A 19256-nucleotide genomic window follows, 5' to 3' on the forward strand; every position below is an offset into this window, starting at 1 on the left:
GAAGGCCAGGGAAAAGATTAGGGAAAAGAAGATCATGGAGAAGATCAAGAAAGAGAAGTTTAGGGAAAAGAAGATCAAGGAGAAGAAGGTTGGGAAAAAGAAAAAAAATATTTAAGTTTCAAAGCAAAAGGGATATAGTCAAAGCATCCAGTGAACCCCTGTTACATTTCCACACTGTCAATTTCTAGCTTCCATTTCTATGGAAAGTGGGCAATGACATCTCCAAGCTGCTTCCTGCTAAAATGGGGTGAAGTTGGGGAAAGTAACCCAGAGTCCTTGTTCTCAGATGGGGCTTGGAGAGTTAAGGGCATTCAGCATCAGAGCAGTCCAGAGGTCCACAGTGGCAGATGGCAGGTGACTGGACAAGGCATATGCAAAAGGCAGGGATTATGCTAAGACAACAATAAAGACAGCAAAGCATTACATTTTTGTAAATAATTTGAACAGAAACAATTACTATTTCAGCCAGTCTCTGAAAACAATGAGGACAGGAACTCATAATCATATCAGTTAAAAACAGATGAAGTTCATCAATATAGGAGGTTAGGAAGATTTGTAGAACTATAAAATCAGACTCAAATTAACTGAGGAAAAGTTTGCAATTCTTATGATTGTTATTATCAAGAACCCTTCCTTTATAGCCTTCAGCTTTACTTACTTTTGGTATGGCTGACACAAGTGTAAAATCTTAAGTTACATTAAAAAATTTTTTTTTTGGTTTTCCTTGTAAATGTCCATGTAGGACTGTGTTTAAACTATACTCCCTTGCCAGGTGTTTAAGACCAAGTTGGTCAAAACTAACTTTGTTCCTATCTATTCTTAGAGTCAGCTGAGATTTCTCAGGGATCACTCTTGGGGACATGTGCAAAGAAGCCTCCTGGCTCCTTTAGTGTTCCTTTACCAAGTGGTGCCATCTGCCAGGATGGGTCAGGGTCCTGCTGACCATATGTGGCATTTCTTGGAAGCATCAGGGACATTTCCATGTCCAGTGAGTCTCTTCAGTGCAGTATGTGCACTGGCTTCCTGTTCTCTAGGGTTCTCTTGATCTCCCTGATCCACATATAAGTGACTCACCAGAGTTGCAGAGCGCACAAAGGGGTTCCATCGTTCTTTAGGTCCAGCTGAACTTAGAGGGCAAGAGCCAAAATGTTGGCTGCATTTTCCTTGGCCTTTTTATACTTCATTGACTTTGGTCTCCAGGTTTTTGGTTTTAAACAGCCAGCAAGCCAGTTTAATAGGTCATGACTTCAATATCTATAATTTTACAGTTACCCCTTTCATTTAACTGGGGTTAGCATTAGTACTGGAAGTCAGTATTATATACTATCTGTAGGTGATGGCTTATTATTTCAGATTAACCCAGGTTTTATTTTTTTAAAATTTTTTAAATAAGAAGTATCTCTACAAAACACTGAAAGATAACAATTATAAAGTTTAAAAGGAAAGTACAAAATGAAATTAACAGAGCAAAAACATATTCAGTTTGTGTCATAGCTATGAACCAAGAAAAATGATTTTTATACTCTTGAATCTTTACTTGGTTATATATTATATTCTCTGAGATCACAGTAATCTTTGCAACAATAATCAGTCTTTTGAACACAACTTTAAATGAGCTGAAGTCTAGCCTATTTTGGAGCCATTCTAACGTGGAGTAAGGTGGGAGGCAGAGTCTTATTTCAGGTAAGGTGGGGCTCTTTACAAATAACACAACATTACATATGAAATGTGAATCAAAGAAAGGCTAAGAGAGATTTTAACTTTCTTTTTGTGGAAAAAGTGGCAGAATGCTTTCATGTTTTACAGTGTCACTTTTAAATAGATCAGGCTCTCCTTATTGTCTTCCTGGTTTGTATCATTGACCAAAATAGGGAAGACAGGAGATGAAGTAGTTTTCTGAGAAGTATGAAGAACTGTTTTGGCATATTGAGTTGAAGGTGTGGAGCATTACCTTGAAAGGAGCTGAGATGGAAGTGGAAATATGGAGTTATTTATTTAGAAGAATCATTTTCTTAGTATTAGTAAATGCACTCTGAATTCTGAGTATATATTATGTGCAAAATTTTCTTTTTTGGGAGGATTGAACCCAGGAGCACTTAACCACTGAGCCACACCCCAGCTCTTTTTTGTATTTTATTTACAGACAGAATCTCCTGAGTTGCTTAACGCCTTGCTAAGTTGCTGAGGCTGGCTTTTAACTTGTGATCCTTCTGCCTCAGCATCCTGAGCCACTGAGATTATAGCACGTGCCCCTTGTCTGGCCTTTGTGCAAACTTTTCTAGGGGCTTAATCAGTGAAAAATAGATTCATATAGCTCATGTTTCTAGTAGTACGGAATCAATAATGTGCATTAAATGTAAATTATATAGTAGCCTAGATGATTAGTACTTTTCTCCCCTAATTATTCTAATAATTTTCTCCCCTAATTGCATTATCATCTCCTCCTCTGTTTTGTTTTCTGCTACCTTCATTTAAGATCCACCTTCAGGTCCATCTTACAGCCCAATGTTTTTTTCTTTTGTACGTAATCAAACTGTCTTTCTAGTTTAAATAACAGTACAGAATTGCTTATGGAATCTTTCTTATTTATATTCCTGCCTTACTCAATTATAGATTTCTTAAGGATGAGAGAAGTTCAATATTTTGTCATGGGGTCTTACCAGAGCTGTTTGATTTTAAATTTTTTGTGCTAGTGGATGCGATTTATCTTGCCAAAATCAAGCCCTGTTTAATTTGACAGTTATTATGCATTCTATTTTTATATTCTTTATTTTGGGGAGATATATATATATATATATATATATATATATATATATATATATATATAAAATTACTATATATATAGTAATTTGATTAAAGATAAAACATTCCAATACTGCTCATTTGTAAAAGCATAGGTAGTTATGGTAAATAATACGTTTAAAAACTAAATACTTGCAGAGTCTCTGAAGATGTTAATTGTTAATTTAGTATTGTAGTGTACTCATCGGAAGATAGAAGTTTTCAAAAATGAAATAATTGATTACAGGAGATTATTTTATAGCCTACCCCTCACCCCAGTGATCGGGATTGGATTGAACTCAGGACCTCATATGTGACAGGCGAGTGCTACCACTGATCTAGTATTTTGTTTAGTTGCACAAGTTGAACTGAATATGGGATTCTCTTCTCTCAGCCTCTGAGTAGCTGAGATTACAGGCATGCACTGGCATTATACTGTGACTTCTATATTTTAGCACTGTATCTATAGAAAGTTTAGCAGTTTAACTATTGTATTGATAAAATAAGCTTCCTTTCATTAAATTATTCACTATATGTATAAAAATTGAAATTTTAAGAAAAAGCTTTTAAAAGTGTGAACTTATTAAGATGAAGAGAATTTATTAAACGCTTCAACTTGCAACTGATTTTTGTAGCTCTTCATGAGGTGCTTACATACTCTTGGTGTCCTCGGGTATGGAGTCAGATAAAGTTGTTACAGGATTAAGTGTAGGAGTTGATACTGTAGTAGCACTAGTGTGATGTCTGTTTGATGGATGCTACTTGTTTCTTGTAGAAATTAAGAATACTATACAGGTTGATGCCTTACAGAATTGATAACTAGATGTAGGAAATGCAGCAAACTTTATTATGTGGTTAGGATTTTGATGCCAGGCAAATTCGTGTTTTTGGTTTTCTTAAAAAAATCTTTATTGTGGTAAAATATATATCAAATTTACTATTTTAACTATTTAAAAAATTTTTACTTGTCAATGAAGTTTTTAAAGATTTATTTTATATGTGGTGCTGAGAAACAAACCTAGAGCTTTACACATGCTAGGCAAGCATTCTACCACAGAGCTATAACCCCAGCCCTTAACTATTGTTTAAAAATGCGATTCAGTTTCATTTGGACTGATGGAACCATTGCCAGCATCTCCAGAGCTTTTTTATCTTCCCAAACTGAAATCTCATACCCATTAAACAATAATGCCTCTTCTGATGAATTGATGTTTATTTAGATTTTCACTTCAATTTGTTGAGGGATCTGGATTTTAGCTTCTTGATGTGTTTCTTCATGTTTAATTCTTCTACAAATGATGATTTATATTCGGAACAGTTCTTTTTGAACTCCTGCATGATTGTATTTTTGTATTTTTTTTTGTTGCTTTATTCCAATTGCTGTTTTTTTTTTTTTTTCTTTTTTTAAAGCCTAGAGCACCAGGCCCAACCCTGTTTAGCTTCTGAGATAGAGGAAATAGGACATGTTCGGGGTAGGATGGCTGTAGACGTACTTTTTTTCTCTACTTTTTCTTTTAGCTTCCATGAATTGTGGATTGATTCTTTAAGTAATTAAAATATTTGAGGTTATGGCAATAATAGTCTGTTATCTTTCAAACTGCCAGGCAGAAAATTATAACTTGATCAGAAGAAATCTATATATATGATCTTCCACAGTCAGGTAGAGTGAGTCACTTCACAAAATCTCTGCTGCATCTAGGAGCCTAACTGTTGCCCCACTACTGGGGATTGAACCCAGGGGCATTCTACCACTGAGCTATATCTCGGCCTTTTTTATTTTGAGACAAAGTCTTACAGAATTGCCCAGGCTCTTCTTGAATCCTTCTTCCTTAGACTACAAAATTACTGGGATGATAGCCTAGAGTGACAGTGCCCTGGGGGCTAGCAGGGAGCCTAATCATTGTGATAGAACACCTCCTTTATCCTTTCATGATAGAGCTTTAGGCTTGATTAGATTTATACCACCCGCCCCCTGCAGCCTTTTTTATAAATGTAGATTTATACCGCCCCCCTGCGGCCTTTTTTATTTTTTTATTAATGTTTGGCCTCAAACTGCTGAGCTCAAGTGAGCCTCCTGAGTAGCTGGGACTGCAGATGCATGCCACCCTTCTCAATTTAGGTTTTTAGTTTTTTATTTTTGTTTTTAAGGTAAGAATATTTCACAGATTTACAGTTTTCTTGATGGCCCCACATCCTATTTTTTTCTTTTAATTGTAGTTTGCTTACATACCCCGTACAGTTTTGAGGGGAAGTCATTAGAAAGTTCCCCATCAAGCTTTTACATAGTGACTTTATTAGCACATCCTTTGGTGATTTAATGATCATGACCATGATTTTTAGACTACTTTTTGAAGCTGAGACCATTTTCTGCCAAATATATAACTAGGGATTTTAATACAGAGGAAGTCAGTCTCTTCATCATCATTATCTTCTTATTTTCTTTAACTACATGAGATATTTTCTTTAATTTTAAAAATTTTTTTAGTTGGACACAATATCTTTATTTAATTTTTTATTTGGTGCTGAGGATCGGACCCCTGGCCTATCACATGCTAGGGGAGCACTCTACCACTGTACCACGATCTCAGCCCCTACATGAGATATTTTCAAGCTAATTTTCTTTGGGTAGTGGGGTGGGATACCGGGGATTGAATTCAGGGGTGTTATGGTGAAATCGCAATAAATCACTGAGTCTGTCTTAAAGTAGGAGATGGAACATTTATTCACCATCTGGTGGTCCAGATTCACCAGCTGGCCAGCCAAGGGACAGGATGCAACCCCCTTCAAGGGTTAGAGCACACCTTTATATTCCAAAACCACATTAATCACAAGTGGCTGTTGCTCTGATTCAAAATCATAGACAAACACCATGAGATCTAAAATCATAAGCAGAAAGGGTAGTGGGTCAAACGATCCTAGTTGAATACAAGTTAAAGAATAGTTACTAACGTCTAGGCAATCAATTTCTGTCAGGGTACATTGTCCAAGAAAATTGGGAACCCAAAATAACAATTTTACATTGTATAACAATTGCCGTTTTGTGGGGCTGGGGTTGTAGCTCAGCGGTAGAGCGCTTGCCTAGCACGTGGTTATGCCCTGGGTTCGATTTTATTTAAAAATAAGTAAAATAAAAATAAATAAAATAAAGCTACTGTGTCCAACTACAACTAAAAAATAAATATTAAAAAAAAAATTGCCATTTTGTGTTGCCAAACATGCTATGCTAAGCAACTGTTGATGGGTACTGAGGTGGGGTGTTCCCATGGGAGAAACATTTCTTACGTAACATGGAGTCTCAGGGTACAATGGAGTCTGGTCATTGCCCGTATAGCCTGGCCCATAACAGGGGCACTCAAGCATGAGCCACATTCCCCAGCCCTATTTTATATTTTATTTAGAGACAGAGTCTCCCTGAGTTTCTTAGCATCTCACTTTTGATGAGGCTGGCTTTGAACTCCTGATCTTCCTGCCCCAGCCTCCTGAGTGGCTGGGATTACAGGTGTGCGCCACAACTCCCAGCAAAGTCAGTTTTCTTAATATAAAAATGATCTTATATATCTAGTGCAATCTTTTCAGATATAAGGGTAAGGCTAAAAATATTTGTCTGGTCTGTTAGAGAAAAGATTTGTTAATCTCTAATATTCTGTATTGCTGTTTCATATAAGTGACCCGTTTTCCTGTACCCTATTTGTTTACCTAGGCTTTTGCCTTTTTGCAGTTTCTGTTTTCATCTGTTCTTGGAGGTGTTTATCCTTCGACTTTGTTATATACCATGTTCACTTTACCCAAATGTCATTGATATAGCCCCCCAAACGGACCCCCACTATAATTATGCTTCTCTTCTTTTTTTTATTGGTTGTTCAAAACATTACAAAGCTCTTGACATGTCATATTTCATACTTTAGATTCAAGTGGGTTATGAACTTCCATTTTTACCCCGTATACAGATTGCAGAATCACATCGGTTACACAGCCACATTTTTACCTAATGCCATATTAGTAACTGTTGTATTCTGCTACGTTTCCTATCCTCTACCATCCCCCCTCCCCTCCCCTCCCATCTTCTCTCTCTATCCCATCTGCTGTAATTTAATTCTCTCCCTTGTGGTTTTTTTATTTTTTTTATTTTTTCCCTTTCCCCTCACAACCTCTTATATGTAATTTTGTATAACAATGAGGGTCTCCTTCCATTTCCATGCAATTTCCCTTTTCTCTCCCTTTCCCTCCCACCTCATGTCTCTGTTTAATGTTAATCTTTTCCTCTTGCTCTTCCTCCCTGCTCTGTTCTTAGTTGCTCTCATTATATCAAAGAAGACACTTGGCATTTATTTTTTAGGGATTGGCTAGCTTCACTTAGCATAATCTGATGATTTTGTCATTTTTTAGTGCAGAGTAATACTCCATTGTGTATAAATGCCACATTTTTTTTACCCGTTCATCCCACGATGAATCCTACTTGATCATGGTGCACAATTTTTTTGATATGCTTTTGTATTCGATTTGCCAGGATTTTATTGAGGATTTTTGCATCTAAGTTCATTAGAGAATATTGGTCTGTAGTTTTCTTTCTTTGAAGTGTCTTTGGTTTCAGGATCAGGGTGATGTTGGCCTCATAGAATGAATTTGGAAGAGCTCTTTCTTTTTCTATTTCTTGAAGTAACTTGAAAAGTATTGGTATTAATTCTTCTTTGAAGTTTTTGTAAAACTCCGCTGTATATCCATCCGGTCCAGGGCTTTTCTTGTTTGGTAGTCTTTTGATGGCTTCTTCTATTTCCTCCTTTGTTATTGGTCTGTTTAAATTGTGTGTATCTTCCTGACTCAATCTGGGCAAATCATATGACTTAAGAAATTTATCGATATCTTCACTATCTTCTATTTTATTGGAATATAGGGTTTCAAAATAATTCCTAATTATCTTCTGTATTTCTGTAGTGTCCGTTGTGATATTGCCTTTTTCATCCCGTATGTTAGTAATTTGAGTTCTCTCTCTTCTTCTCTTCGTTAGCATGGCTAAGGGTCTGTCGATCTTATTTATTTTTTCAAAGAACCAGCTTTTAGTTTTATCAATTTTTTCAATGGTTTTTTTGTTTCGATTTTATTGATTTCCGCTCTGATTTTAATTATTTCTTGCCTTCTACTACCTTTGCTATTGTTTTGCTCTTCCTCTTCTAGGGTTTTGAAATGAAGTGTGAGTTCATTTATTTGTTGGTTTTTTCTTTTTTTGAGGAATGAACTCCAGGCAATGAATTTCCCTCTTAAAACTGCTTTCATTGTGTCCCATAGATTCCGATATGTTGTATCTGTATTTTCATTTATCTCTAAGAATTTTTTGATTTCCTCCTTTATGTCTTCTGTAACTCATTGATCATTTAGTAACATATTGTTCATTTTCCAGGTGATGCAGGATTTTTCCTTCCTTCTTTTATCATTGATTTCCAATTTCATTCCGTTATGATCAGATAAGATGCATGGTATTATCTCCACCCCTTTATATTTACTAAGAGTTGTCCTATGGCATAATATATGGTCTATCTTTGAGAAGGATTTATGTGTTGCTGAGGAGAACGTGTATCCACTTGATGATGGTTGATATATTCTATATATGTCATTTAAGTCTAGGTTATTGATTGTGTTATTGAGTTCTATAGTTTCTTTATTCAGCTTTTGTCTGGAGGATCTGTCCAATGGAGAGAGCGGTTTGTTGAAGTCACCCATAATTATTGTGTTGTGGTCTACTTGACTCTTGAATTTGAGGAGAGTTTGTTTAATGAACATTGCAGCACCATTGTTTGGTGCATACATATTGATAATTGTTATGTCTTGTTGGTGGATGGTTCCTTTTAACAGTATATAGTGTCCTTCTTTATCCCTTTTGATTAACTTAGGTTTGAAGTCGATTTTATTCGATATGAGTATGGCTACTCCTGCTTGCTTCCGAGGACCATGTGAGTGGTATGATTTTTCCAACCTTTCACTTTCACCCTTTGTATGTCTTTTCCTATCATATGAGTCTCCTAAAGGAGCATATTGTTGGATTTGTTTTTTTAATCCAGGTTACTAGCCTATGTCTCTTGATTGGTGGATTTAAGCCATTAACCTTTAAGGTTACTATTGATATATGGTTTGTACTTCCAGTTATGCTTATTTATTTCTTTATTTTAATATGGCTAGTTTTTCCTTTTTGGTTATTTTTTTTTCTTCCCTTTACTGAGTTACCTCCCACTGTTAGTTTTGGGTGCTGTTTTTCATTCCTCTTCTTGTAGTGTTTTGCTCAAAATGCCTTGCAGTGCTGGTTTTCTGGCTGCGAATTCTTTTAACTCTTGTTTTTCGTGAAATATTTTAATTTCATTGTCAAATCTGAAGCTTAATTTTGCTGGATACAGTATTCTTGGTTGGAATCCATTATTTTTCAGCGTTTGAAATACGTTGTTCCAGGATCTTCTGCTTTCAACGTCTTTGATGAAAAATCAGCCGTTAACCTAATTGGTTTACCTCTGAATGTAATCTGCCTCCTTTATCTCGTAGCTTTTAATATTCTCTCCTTGTTCTGTATGTTGGATATCTTCATAATTATGTGTCTTGGAGTTGGTCTATTATGGTTTTGTATGTTTGGGGTCCTGTAGGCTTCCAGGATTTGGCAATCCATTCCATCTTTCATATCTGGGAAATTTTCTAAGATTATTTCATTCAATGGATTGTTCATTCCTTTGATTTGAACCTCTACACCTTCTTCTATCTCAATGACTCTCAAGCTTGGTTTTTTTATGACATCCCATATCTCTTAGATGGATTGCTCGTGATTTCTTAGGATCCTTTCTGTGTTGACTATATTCTTTTCAAGTTGATAAACTTTGTCTTCAGTATCTGATGTTCTGACTTCTATTTGATCTAGTCTATTTGTAATATTTTCGTTTGAGTTTTTAATTTGGTTTATGGTTTCCTGCATTTCTAGGATTACTGTTTGAATTTTTTTTTAAATCTCTATCTCCTGGTAGAGCTCATTCTTTGACATTTGAATTTGCTTATGTAATTCATTTTCAAAGTATACTTTCTTTGTTTGGACTTGCTGTCTAAAGTTTTCTCTAAGATTCCATTCCATCTAAGTTAGGTATGCCTTGAGTTCTTTCTCTGTCCATTTTTCTGATGCCTCTAGGTTCTCCTGTGAATTTAAGTTGTCCTGCATTGTTTGTAATCCTTTTTTCCCTTGTTTTTTCATGGTGCTCACGTTACTTTCCAACTCTGTTTGTCTGCTGTGTTTCTGTTTTCTCCTTTAAATTTGTTTTGGTTTTTATAGTTCCAGTATCTCTCCTTTGTGTTGGGAGACAATGTTTAGAGATGTTGGATTTAATTGTGATTTAAGGTAAATTCATTAGTTTCATTAAAGACCTACAGATTTAGATGGCATATAGAGAATCGAGGTTTGAACTTAGGATTTTATGTTGAGGTCGGGCGATTTGATGGTATGGAGGTTAGTATATGTTAGTTTCTTTGGGGGGTTGCTCAAATGCAGGCGGATATTAACAAGAGAATAGACAGGAGTACTTGGGGGTAGTTAAGGGCTTAAGCGGACTATAGACCGATTCGTAGTATTCATCTATTTGCATTTAGTAAGTTGTACGTAATCTGGGTGGTCATGCTTAAGAGGAAAGATGGGGAAAAGATAAGGAAGCAAACCAAGAAAGAGAGAGGGAGAGAGGAAAGAAAGAGAAAAGAATAGAAAAGAAAAAGAAATGATAAAAAAATAATAAAATGCAGTAAAATAAAAATTACAATTAAAAATATAATTTAAAAAAATTAAAATTAAAATTAAAAAATTTAAAAAATTAAAAAAAGAAAGAAAAAAAAAGGGCATTGTTAGGCTTCTATTTTCTTCGCTTCCAGTAGGTGATGCTGTGCCTTCCGGGCCAAGATTTTGCCCTCCAGCTGTAGGAAACAGTCCGTGTGAGGCCGCTCCCTCCTCCCCACCCTGGTGTCTCTCAAAACCTGTTAGCTTAGGTTTATTCCTGGTCTCTAGTCACCTTGCTTCTCCTGCCAGCCAGGCCTTCCCCAGTGTGACACCTCTCTGCAGTTCAAGCTACACTCTGGGCCTGCAGTTTCCTGGATGTTTACCGCGGCTATTGGGAACCAGCCCCTATTGTTTTGATTCCCTCCGCTAGCCCCTCCTCCGAGCTCTGGCGAGACAGGTTTTGTTTTCGCCGCTGGTGGGAGGGGGGAGTTGGAGGTCAGGTGCCTTTACCTTTCCCCACGCCTCTATTCATGCTCACTCTGTTAATCACGCCCCTGGAAAGCTGGGAGAGAGATTTTATGCGATTTCCCCCGCTTTATGGGAGATGGTCTAAATGACACACACCTGTTCTATCGATGAGCATGCTGCAGTCTGTCAAAAACTGGCAATGGTGATGTCAGCTCTCCAAGATGGTGGCCTCTGGCTTCCTCGGTGGGCTGTCCGGTGTGGAGGACAGAACTGGACCGCTTCCTTCCCCCGTCTCAAACCCAGATCTCTGCCCGGAGCACAGTGAGGGCACAGCCAGCAGGAGCCCACAGAATGTGCAGCATTTTATGCCTTTAATTTCTTTCGTCTAATTGCTCTGGCCAGTGTTTCGAGAACTATGTTGAACAGAAGTGGTGAGAGAGGGCATCCCTGTCTTGTTCCAGATTTTAGAGGGAATGCCTTCAATTTTTCTCCATTCAGAATGATGCTAGCCTGAGGCTTAGCATAGATTGCTTTTACAATATTGAGGTATGTTCCTGTTTTGAACATAAAGGGATGCTGTACTTTGTCAAATGCTTTTTCCACATCTATCAAGATGATCATATGGTTCTTATTTTAAGTCTATTGATGTGGTGAATAACATTTATTGATTTCCGTATATTGAACCAGCCTTGCATCCCAGGGATGAATCCTACTTGAGCATGGTGCACAATTTTTTTGATATGTTTTTGTATCCGATTCGCCAGAATTTTATTGAGGATTTTTGCATCTAGTTTCATGAGAGATATTGGTGTGTAGTTTTCTTTTTTTGAAGTGACTTTGTCTGGTTTAGGAATCAGGGTGATGTTGGCCTCGTACAATGAATTTGGAAGTTCTCCCTCTTTTTCTATTTCCTGAAATAGCTTGAAAAGTATTGGTATTAGTTCCTCTTTAAAGGTTTTGTAAAACTCTGCTGTATACCCATCCGGTCCTGGGCTTTTCTTAGTTGGTAGTCTTTTGATGGTTTCTTCTATTTCCTCAATTGATATTGGTCTGTTTAGGTTGTCTATATCCTCCTGACTCAATCTGGGCAGATCATATGACTTAAGAAATTTATTGATGCCTTCACTATCTTCTATTTTATTGGAGTATAAGGATTCAAAATAATTTCTGATTATCTTCTGTATTTCTGAAGTGTCTGTTGTGATATTGCCTTTTTCATCCCGTATGCTAGTAATTTGAGTTCTCTCTCTTCTTCTCTTCGTTAGCATGGCTAAGGGTCTGTCGATCTTATTTATTTTTTCAAAGAACCAACTTTTAGTTTTGTCAATTTTTTCAATTGTTTCTTTTGTTTCGATTTCATTAATTTCAGCTCTGATTTTAATTATTTCTTGCTTTCTACTTCTTTTGCTGTTGTTTTGCTCTTATTTTTCTAGGATTTTGAGATGAAGTGTGAGATCATTTGTTTGTTGTTTTTTTCTTTTTGTAAGGAATGAACTCCAAGCAATGAATTTTCCTCTTAGAACTGCTTTCAATGTGTCCCATAGATTCCAATATGTTGTGTCTGTGTTTTCATTTATCTCTAAGAATTTTTTAATTTCCTCCTTGATATCTTCTATAACCCATTGATCATTCAGTAACCTATTGTTCATTCTCTAAGTGATGCATGATTTTTCCTTCCTTCTTTTATCGTTGATTTCTAGTTTCATTCCATTATGATCAGATAAGATGCATGGTATTATCTCTACTCCTTTATAATGTCTAAGAGTTGCCCTGTGACATAATATATGATCTATTTTTGAGAAGGATCCATGTGCTGCTGAGAAAAAAGTGTAACTGCTTGATGTTGGGTGGTATATTCTATATATGTCAATTAGGTCTAGGTTATTAATTGTGTTATTGAGTTCTATAGTTTCCTTATTCAACTTTTGTTTGGAAGATCTGTCCAGTGGCGAGAGAGGTGTGTTGAAGTCTCCCATGATAATGGTATGGTGGTCTATTAGACTCTTGAACTTGAGAAGAGTTTGTTTGATGAATATAGCTGCACCATTGTTTGGGGCATATATATTTATGATTGTTATGTCTTGTTGGTGTATGGTTCCCTTGAGCAGTATGTAGTGTCCCTCTTTATCCCTTTTGATTAACTTTGGCTTGAAATCTATTTTATTTGATATGAGTATGGACACTCCTGCTTGTTTCCGAAGTCCATATGAGTGATATGATTTTTCCCAACCTTTCACCTTCAGCCTATGTATGTCTTTTCCTATCAAATGTGTCTCCTGTAGGCAGCATATTGTTGGATCTTTTTTTTTTATCCACTCTACTAGCCTGTGTCTCTTAATTGGTGAGTTTAAGCCATTAACATGTAGGGTTATTATTGAGATATGGATTGTTCTTCCAGCCATATTTGTTTATTTATGTTACTTAACATGGTTTGTTTTTCCTCTTTGATTATTTTTTCCCTTTACTGTACTACCTCCCACTGTTGGTTTTCATTGTTACTTTCCATTTCCTCTTCCTGTAATGTTTTGCCGAGGATGTTTTTGAAGAGATGGTTTTCTAGCTGCAAATTTTTTTAGCTTTTGTTTATCGTGGAAGGTTTTAATTTCATCTTCCATCCTGAAGCTTAATTTCGCTGGATACACAATTCTTGGTTGGAACCCATTTTCTTTCAGCGTTTGAATTATGTTGTTCCAGGATCTTCTAGCTTTCAGAGTCTGTGTTGAAAGATCAGCTGTTATCCTGATTGGCTTACCCCTAAATGTAATCTGCTTCCTTTCTCTTGTAGCTTTTAAAATTCTCTCCTTATTCTGTATGTTGGGCATTTTCATTATAATGTGTCTAGGTGTGGATCTCTTATGATTTTGCACGTTCGGCGTTCTGTATGCTTCTAGGATTTGGGATTCTGTCTCATTCTTCAAGTCTGGGAAGTTTTCTCGTATTATTTCATTGAATAGATGGCTCATTCCTTTGGTTTGGACCTCTATACCTTCCTGTATCCCAATGACTCTTAAGTTTGGTCTCTTTATGTTGTCCCATATTTCTTGGATGTTCTGCTCATGGTTTCTTAAGAGTCTCGCTGAGCTGTCTATATTTTTTTTCAAGTTGAAATACTTTGTCTTCATTGTCTGATGTTCTATCTTCTAAGTGTTCTACTCTGCTGGTAGTATTCTCATTTGAGTTTTTAAGTTGGTTTATTGCTTCCTGCATTTCTAGGATTTCTGTTTGTTTGTTTTTTATAACCTCTATCTCCCTGTATAGTTGATCCTTTCCTTCTTGGATTTGTTTATGTAATTCATTGTTGAAGTGATCTTTCATTGTCTGATTTTGCTGTCTAATGTCTTCCTTGAGACTCCAGATCATCTGAAGCATGTAAATCCTGAATTCTTTATCTGACATTCCATCTGCTGCAGCTATTACCTCTTCTAAAGTTGAGTTGACCTGCATTGCTTGTGGTCCTTTCTTTCCTTGTCTTTTCATACTGCTTGCGTTTCTTTCTGCTTGGTGAAACTGTTGTGTTATTGAATTTTCCCCCTATATATTTATATTGCTCTTGTATAGTTGCAAAGTCTCCCTTGCAGGGGCGGGCGGTGGCTGTGCTCCTCCTCCAATTGGGGTGATCTGTCTATCACACCGGTGGGCTGCTGGGCCCCTTCTCCAGGTCGCGTGGTCTGCCTACCTTGCAGGCAACGGCTGGGCCCCTCCTCCAATAGGGGTGATCTGTCTACCATGCTGGCGGGCCGCTGGGCCTGTTCTCCAGGTTGCAGGTCTGCCTACCTTGCAGGCATAGGCGGTGGCTGTGCCCCTCCTCCAATTGGGGTGATCTTTCAACTAGGCCTGCGGGCCGTTGGGCCCCTTCTCCGGGACGCACGGTCTGCCTACCTTGCGGGAGGCAGCCGGTCCCTTCCTCCAACTGGGGTGATGTGTCTACCACGCCGGCAGGCCGCTGGGCCTGTTCTGCTGTTTGGTCGCAGGTCTGCCTACCTTGTAGGCGCGGGTGGCGGGCAGCGGCTCTGCTCTGCCCCTCCTTCAAATGGGTTGACATGTCTACCACGCCGGCAGGCCTCTGGGCCTGTACTGCCGTTCGTTCGCAGGTCTGCCTACCTTGCCGACGCGGGCGGCGGCTCTGCTCTGCCCCTCCTCCAATTGGGGTGACGTGTCTACCACACTGGCGGACCCCTGGGCCTGTTCTGTGATATGGCGGGCTGCATTACAAGCGGAGAGCAGAGGGATCCAGAGATTTTAAATAGACCTGCTTTCTGCAAATTCCTCTGGGGTCCAGCATAATCGGTCATCATCGTAATCTCAAAGTAGGCAACATTTCTTACCTTTATGAAAAGAGAAAGCTTCCTCTCTTTCCCAACTGCAAAAATGCAGGTATTAACTTCTGCTTCAATTTCAAGTTTGATGAAGGTGTCTCTTCATTAAAATAAATTTACAACATTAAAAAGAAACTCAAGAGGGTCTGTGTCAGAGATTATTGTGGTTTGTGTCAAGATTTGTTGAGTGTGTTTTTACAGGATTGTTCATTTAACACTTTTTTCCCAGTTAAAGGTTCTTCACTGCCATTCTGTGGAAGAGATACAAACCTGCAGAATGTAGAAAAGCAAAAAACTAATGTTATAGAAAGTACTCATCAGTAAATAAGGAGTGGCTTTGCTGATCTCCCTTTTCTTTTATTTATTTATTTTTTTAAAAAAACTTTTTTAAAATTAATTAATTTATTTATTTTTAGTGTTTTAGCGGACACAATATCTTTCTTTGTATGTGGTGCTGAGGATCGAACCCAGGCCGCACTCATGCCAGGCGAGCGCGCTACATCTTGAGCCACATCCCCAGCCCTTTTTAAAAAACTTTTTAAAATTTTAGTTGTACATGGACACAATACCTTTATTTTATTTTATGTATGCGTGCTGATGATTGAACCCGGTACCCCACACATGCGAGTAAGCACTGTACCACTGAGCCACAACCGTAGCTCTGCCTCTTTTTTTAAAAAATTTATTTATTTAACTGAATTTTCCTGTTTTTTTTTGCTAGCTGAGAATGATGTATTTGTGGTCTGTGGCTCTTCATATAATTGGTTTCTTTGAACCTTTAAATAACCTTGAAAATAAAAGGAAAGTCTTTGTTTTTTAGAAAATCTCAAAATTGTTTAGGAGAAACATTGCTTTAATCACTTTTTCCCTTTTTGTAACTTATATATTTTTTCCCTTAGGATGTCTGGAAAATATTTGTGTTGGAGTGGAATAATTTGCTACTACTTTCTCTGTTACTTCCTAGTAACATAAAAACCAAATTTTGTTTTTGTTTTTGTTTTTGGTTAGTGGCTCACAGAAGAGATGAAATGTGGTCTGAGGGACGATATGACTATGAAAGACTTCCAAGAGAACGAGTACCTCCTCGGAGTCACCCCAATGTAAGTTACTCTTACATATAGAATAATTCAGAACCTAGTTTCTTAATCTGATACATCAAAGCTTGACCTGTTAACAGTATCTTCAGGTGCCAGAAATTTACCAGTCTAGATTGAAAAATATCTTCAAAAAGTTTGAAAATAAGTTGAAACATTTTATTTATGTCAAAAAATGTTATATTTGTTTAAATTTCTAAAATAAAGTGTTTATATCAGATTAGTGAAGAATATTTCAGTTATGAGTGTCAAACCATCTGTTCACCAAGAAATATTTGAGTACCTACTATTGTCTGTCTTTTATTTTGTCTCTTTTCTTAAAAATGTTTGTGAATTGAATGTATGAAATTTAGAGTAGGCTTTTATTTTAGAAGAGGTTAGCTTTTATCTTTGAATAGTAACCTGTTAATGCCCCTTTTTTGGATTCCTGCAGTAGTGTCTTCTTGTGGTTGGTCAGGCACCCTGGCCAGTAAGTGAGAGTGTCTGGGGAAGCGGGTGGGGTACAGGTAGGTTGCTTCTTGTTTTCTGTCTTGCTTGTGTCGGTTGCTCTAGGCCTTTTCTCAAGGAGCTTGCTATTTTGCTTATTGTTTCCAGCACTGTACCTAATAGGAGCTCAATATTTATTAAGTGAATGTACATACTCTTTCTGCAGAGTCCTCTGGGGAGGCCTAGGTGGGTTTTAGGAAAGGTCAAGAAATTGTAAATTTGAACTTTTGTATAGGCCCATTCTAAGCACCAGGGAATTGGGCTTGTGGTAATGATATGTGGGCATATTGTAGATTCATTAAACATCATAAAAAGGGTTTGTTTATATGTTAGCTGTTTTCTCTTTATAGTAGATTATTTAATCTGACAACTATTAGGTGGACAGTGTCATCTTCAGGGTTGTTTTGGCCTGGATTACAACTCAGGTTAGGATTGATACAAAGTAATTTAAGATGGAAAGAATAAAGAGGCCTATCATATTTCAGGATGATGGATAGACTTAATTATTTCCATATGTCATTTCTTTCCAGGTTGACATGTAGACCTTGTTTCTAATCTTAAAAAAAAACATGTTTTTTTTTTTTTTTAACTTGGTACAGTTATTTTGTGGTTTACCTGGTTGGATAAGGATATGATATAGGTGATTGTATAAGTAACACAGGGATGGGAAATGGGATACTTTTTTTTTTTTTTTTTTACTTAATTGCTTTTTAATCCTCCTCTCCCTGCCAAGCATATATTTCATTATAGATTTTAAATGCAGTATTTCAGAGCTTCATAAAATAATTTTCTGTGTGGGTATGCCACCAACTGGGTACCATCTGCAGGACTGTGTTCTTTTATTACCTGAGTAATCCAGGTAATAAAAGAAGTGGGAAAGCAGGTTGTTGTATTGCACGATGAATAATGAACCCGTAAGATGATACTGAAGGATCTGGCACAGAATTATTGAGGTAATATATTCTGTAATGTGGGCTAATAATTAGTAAAGGTATTAAGGCTTAAACAAGAACAGTAGATTTAAAAAGTGAATGAATGAGGGACATGAAGGGCTTAGCAAGGTTAAAGGCCACAGAGCAGCAGAAAGATAGTAGTTGGTATTATAGAGCATTGAGTTTCCAAGATGATAAACTTCAGGATGGGGATCAGTGTGTTGATGGGAATAGAAGGTTGGTATACAGTATTGGAGTTGAGGTTCAAGAAAGTTTTGAGGACAGAGTTTGGCTTAGTGATTGTATTAGAGGCTCTCAATTTTAGCTGCACATTAAAAATTACCTAGAGAACTCTTTTCTCTCTCTCTTTTTTTGTACCGTACCTAGAGCCTAGCAATGCTCTCCCATTGAGCCACATTCTCAGCCCCTTACAGAGCTCTGATACCATGCATAGGCCCCATTGCAGATAATTAAATCATCTCTATAGGTGGAATCTAGGCATCATTGTTGTTTAAAAGTTCACCATATGAGCCTTACACCCAGATTTAAGAAATACAGATGTAAGGCTGGAGTTGTGGCTCAGTGGTAGAGTTCTTGCCTAGCATGTGTGAGACCCTGGGTTCGATCCTCAGTACCACATAAAAATAAAAAAATAAAATAAAGATATTGTGTCCAACTTAAAAAAAATATATATATATATATATATATATATAAATATATATATATATATTTTTTTTCTTTATATAAAGGCCACAGAGCAGCAGAAAGATAGTAGTTGGTATTATAGAATATATATGTATATATATATATTATATATATATATATAAAACAAAAAATAAAAAGAAATACAGATGTAGATCTGGGTTTGGTGGTGCACGCCTGTAATCCCAGTGGCTCAGGATGCTGAGGCAGGAGAATTGCAATTTTGAGACTAGCCTCAGCGATTTAGCAAGGCTCTAAGCAACTTAGTAAGACCCTTTTTCAAAACAAAAAAACAAAAGGGCTGGGGATGTAGCTCAGAGGTAAAATGCATCTGGGTTCAATCCCTAATATTAAACAAAACAAAACAACCCCCCCCCCCCAAATAAAGCAACAACAACAAAAAGAAATACAGATGGCAGGAATTGAGGTAAAGATGGCAGATGATCAAAATCCTCATCCAAACAAAATCAGACATTTTCATTTAATACTATCTCTGTGTGTGTAAATATGAAACAGGTTTTTTCCCCTGGCACAATAGTTTCAACAGTAGAAAGCAGGTAGTGAGATGGTGTTTATATACAATTGCTTTAAGGATCAGATCAGATATATTGAACTGTGTTTTCCTTATCTGGCTGCTTAGTTCTTTCTGGACAAGGAGGAGCCTAGGTTACTTTTTCTCTTTTCCAGATCACAGAACCTGTCCAGACTTTGTATAGGTTCTTCCCTCTCCTTTTTTTCCCCTTTTAGTTCC

The 19256-nt window shown here is 37.1% G+C and overlaps 1 protein-coding gene across 13 annotated transcripts in view; it reads left to right on the top strand.

Annotated features, from left to right (window-relative positions):
* Positions 1–19256, top strand: part of Pphln1 (periphilin 1) — a 106770-nt gene that overhangs the window by 7482 nt on the left and 80032 nt on the right. For all 13 annotated transcript variants that reach the window (XR_009225980.1, XM_046435742.2, XM_046435748.2 and 10 more), the window contains one exon: positions 16300–16391. Coding sequence is in view for 12 of the 13 variants with exons in the window: in XM_046435739.2 (XP_046291695.1) it covers positions 16300–16391 (92 nt within the window). In the remaining variant the exon portion in view is untranslated. The remainder of the gene's footprint in view (positions 1–16299; positions 16392–19256) is intronic.

This window comes from Marmota monax, unplaced genomic scaffold, assembly GCF_021218885.2.
Source record: "Marmota monax isolate L192 unplaced genomic scaffold, Marmota_monax_Labrador192_F-V1.1 WCK01_AAM20220418_F8-fsc00012, whole genome shotgun sequence".
Lineage (NCBI taxonomy): Eukaryota > Metazoa > Chordata > Mammalia > Rodentia > Sciuridae > Marmota > Marmota monax.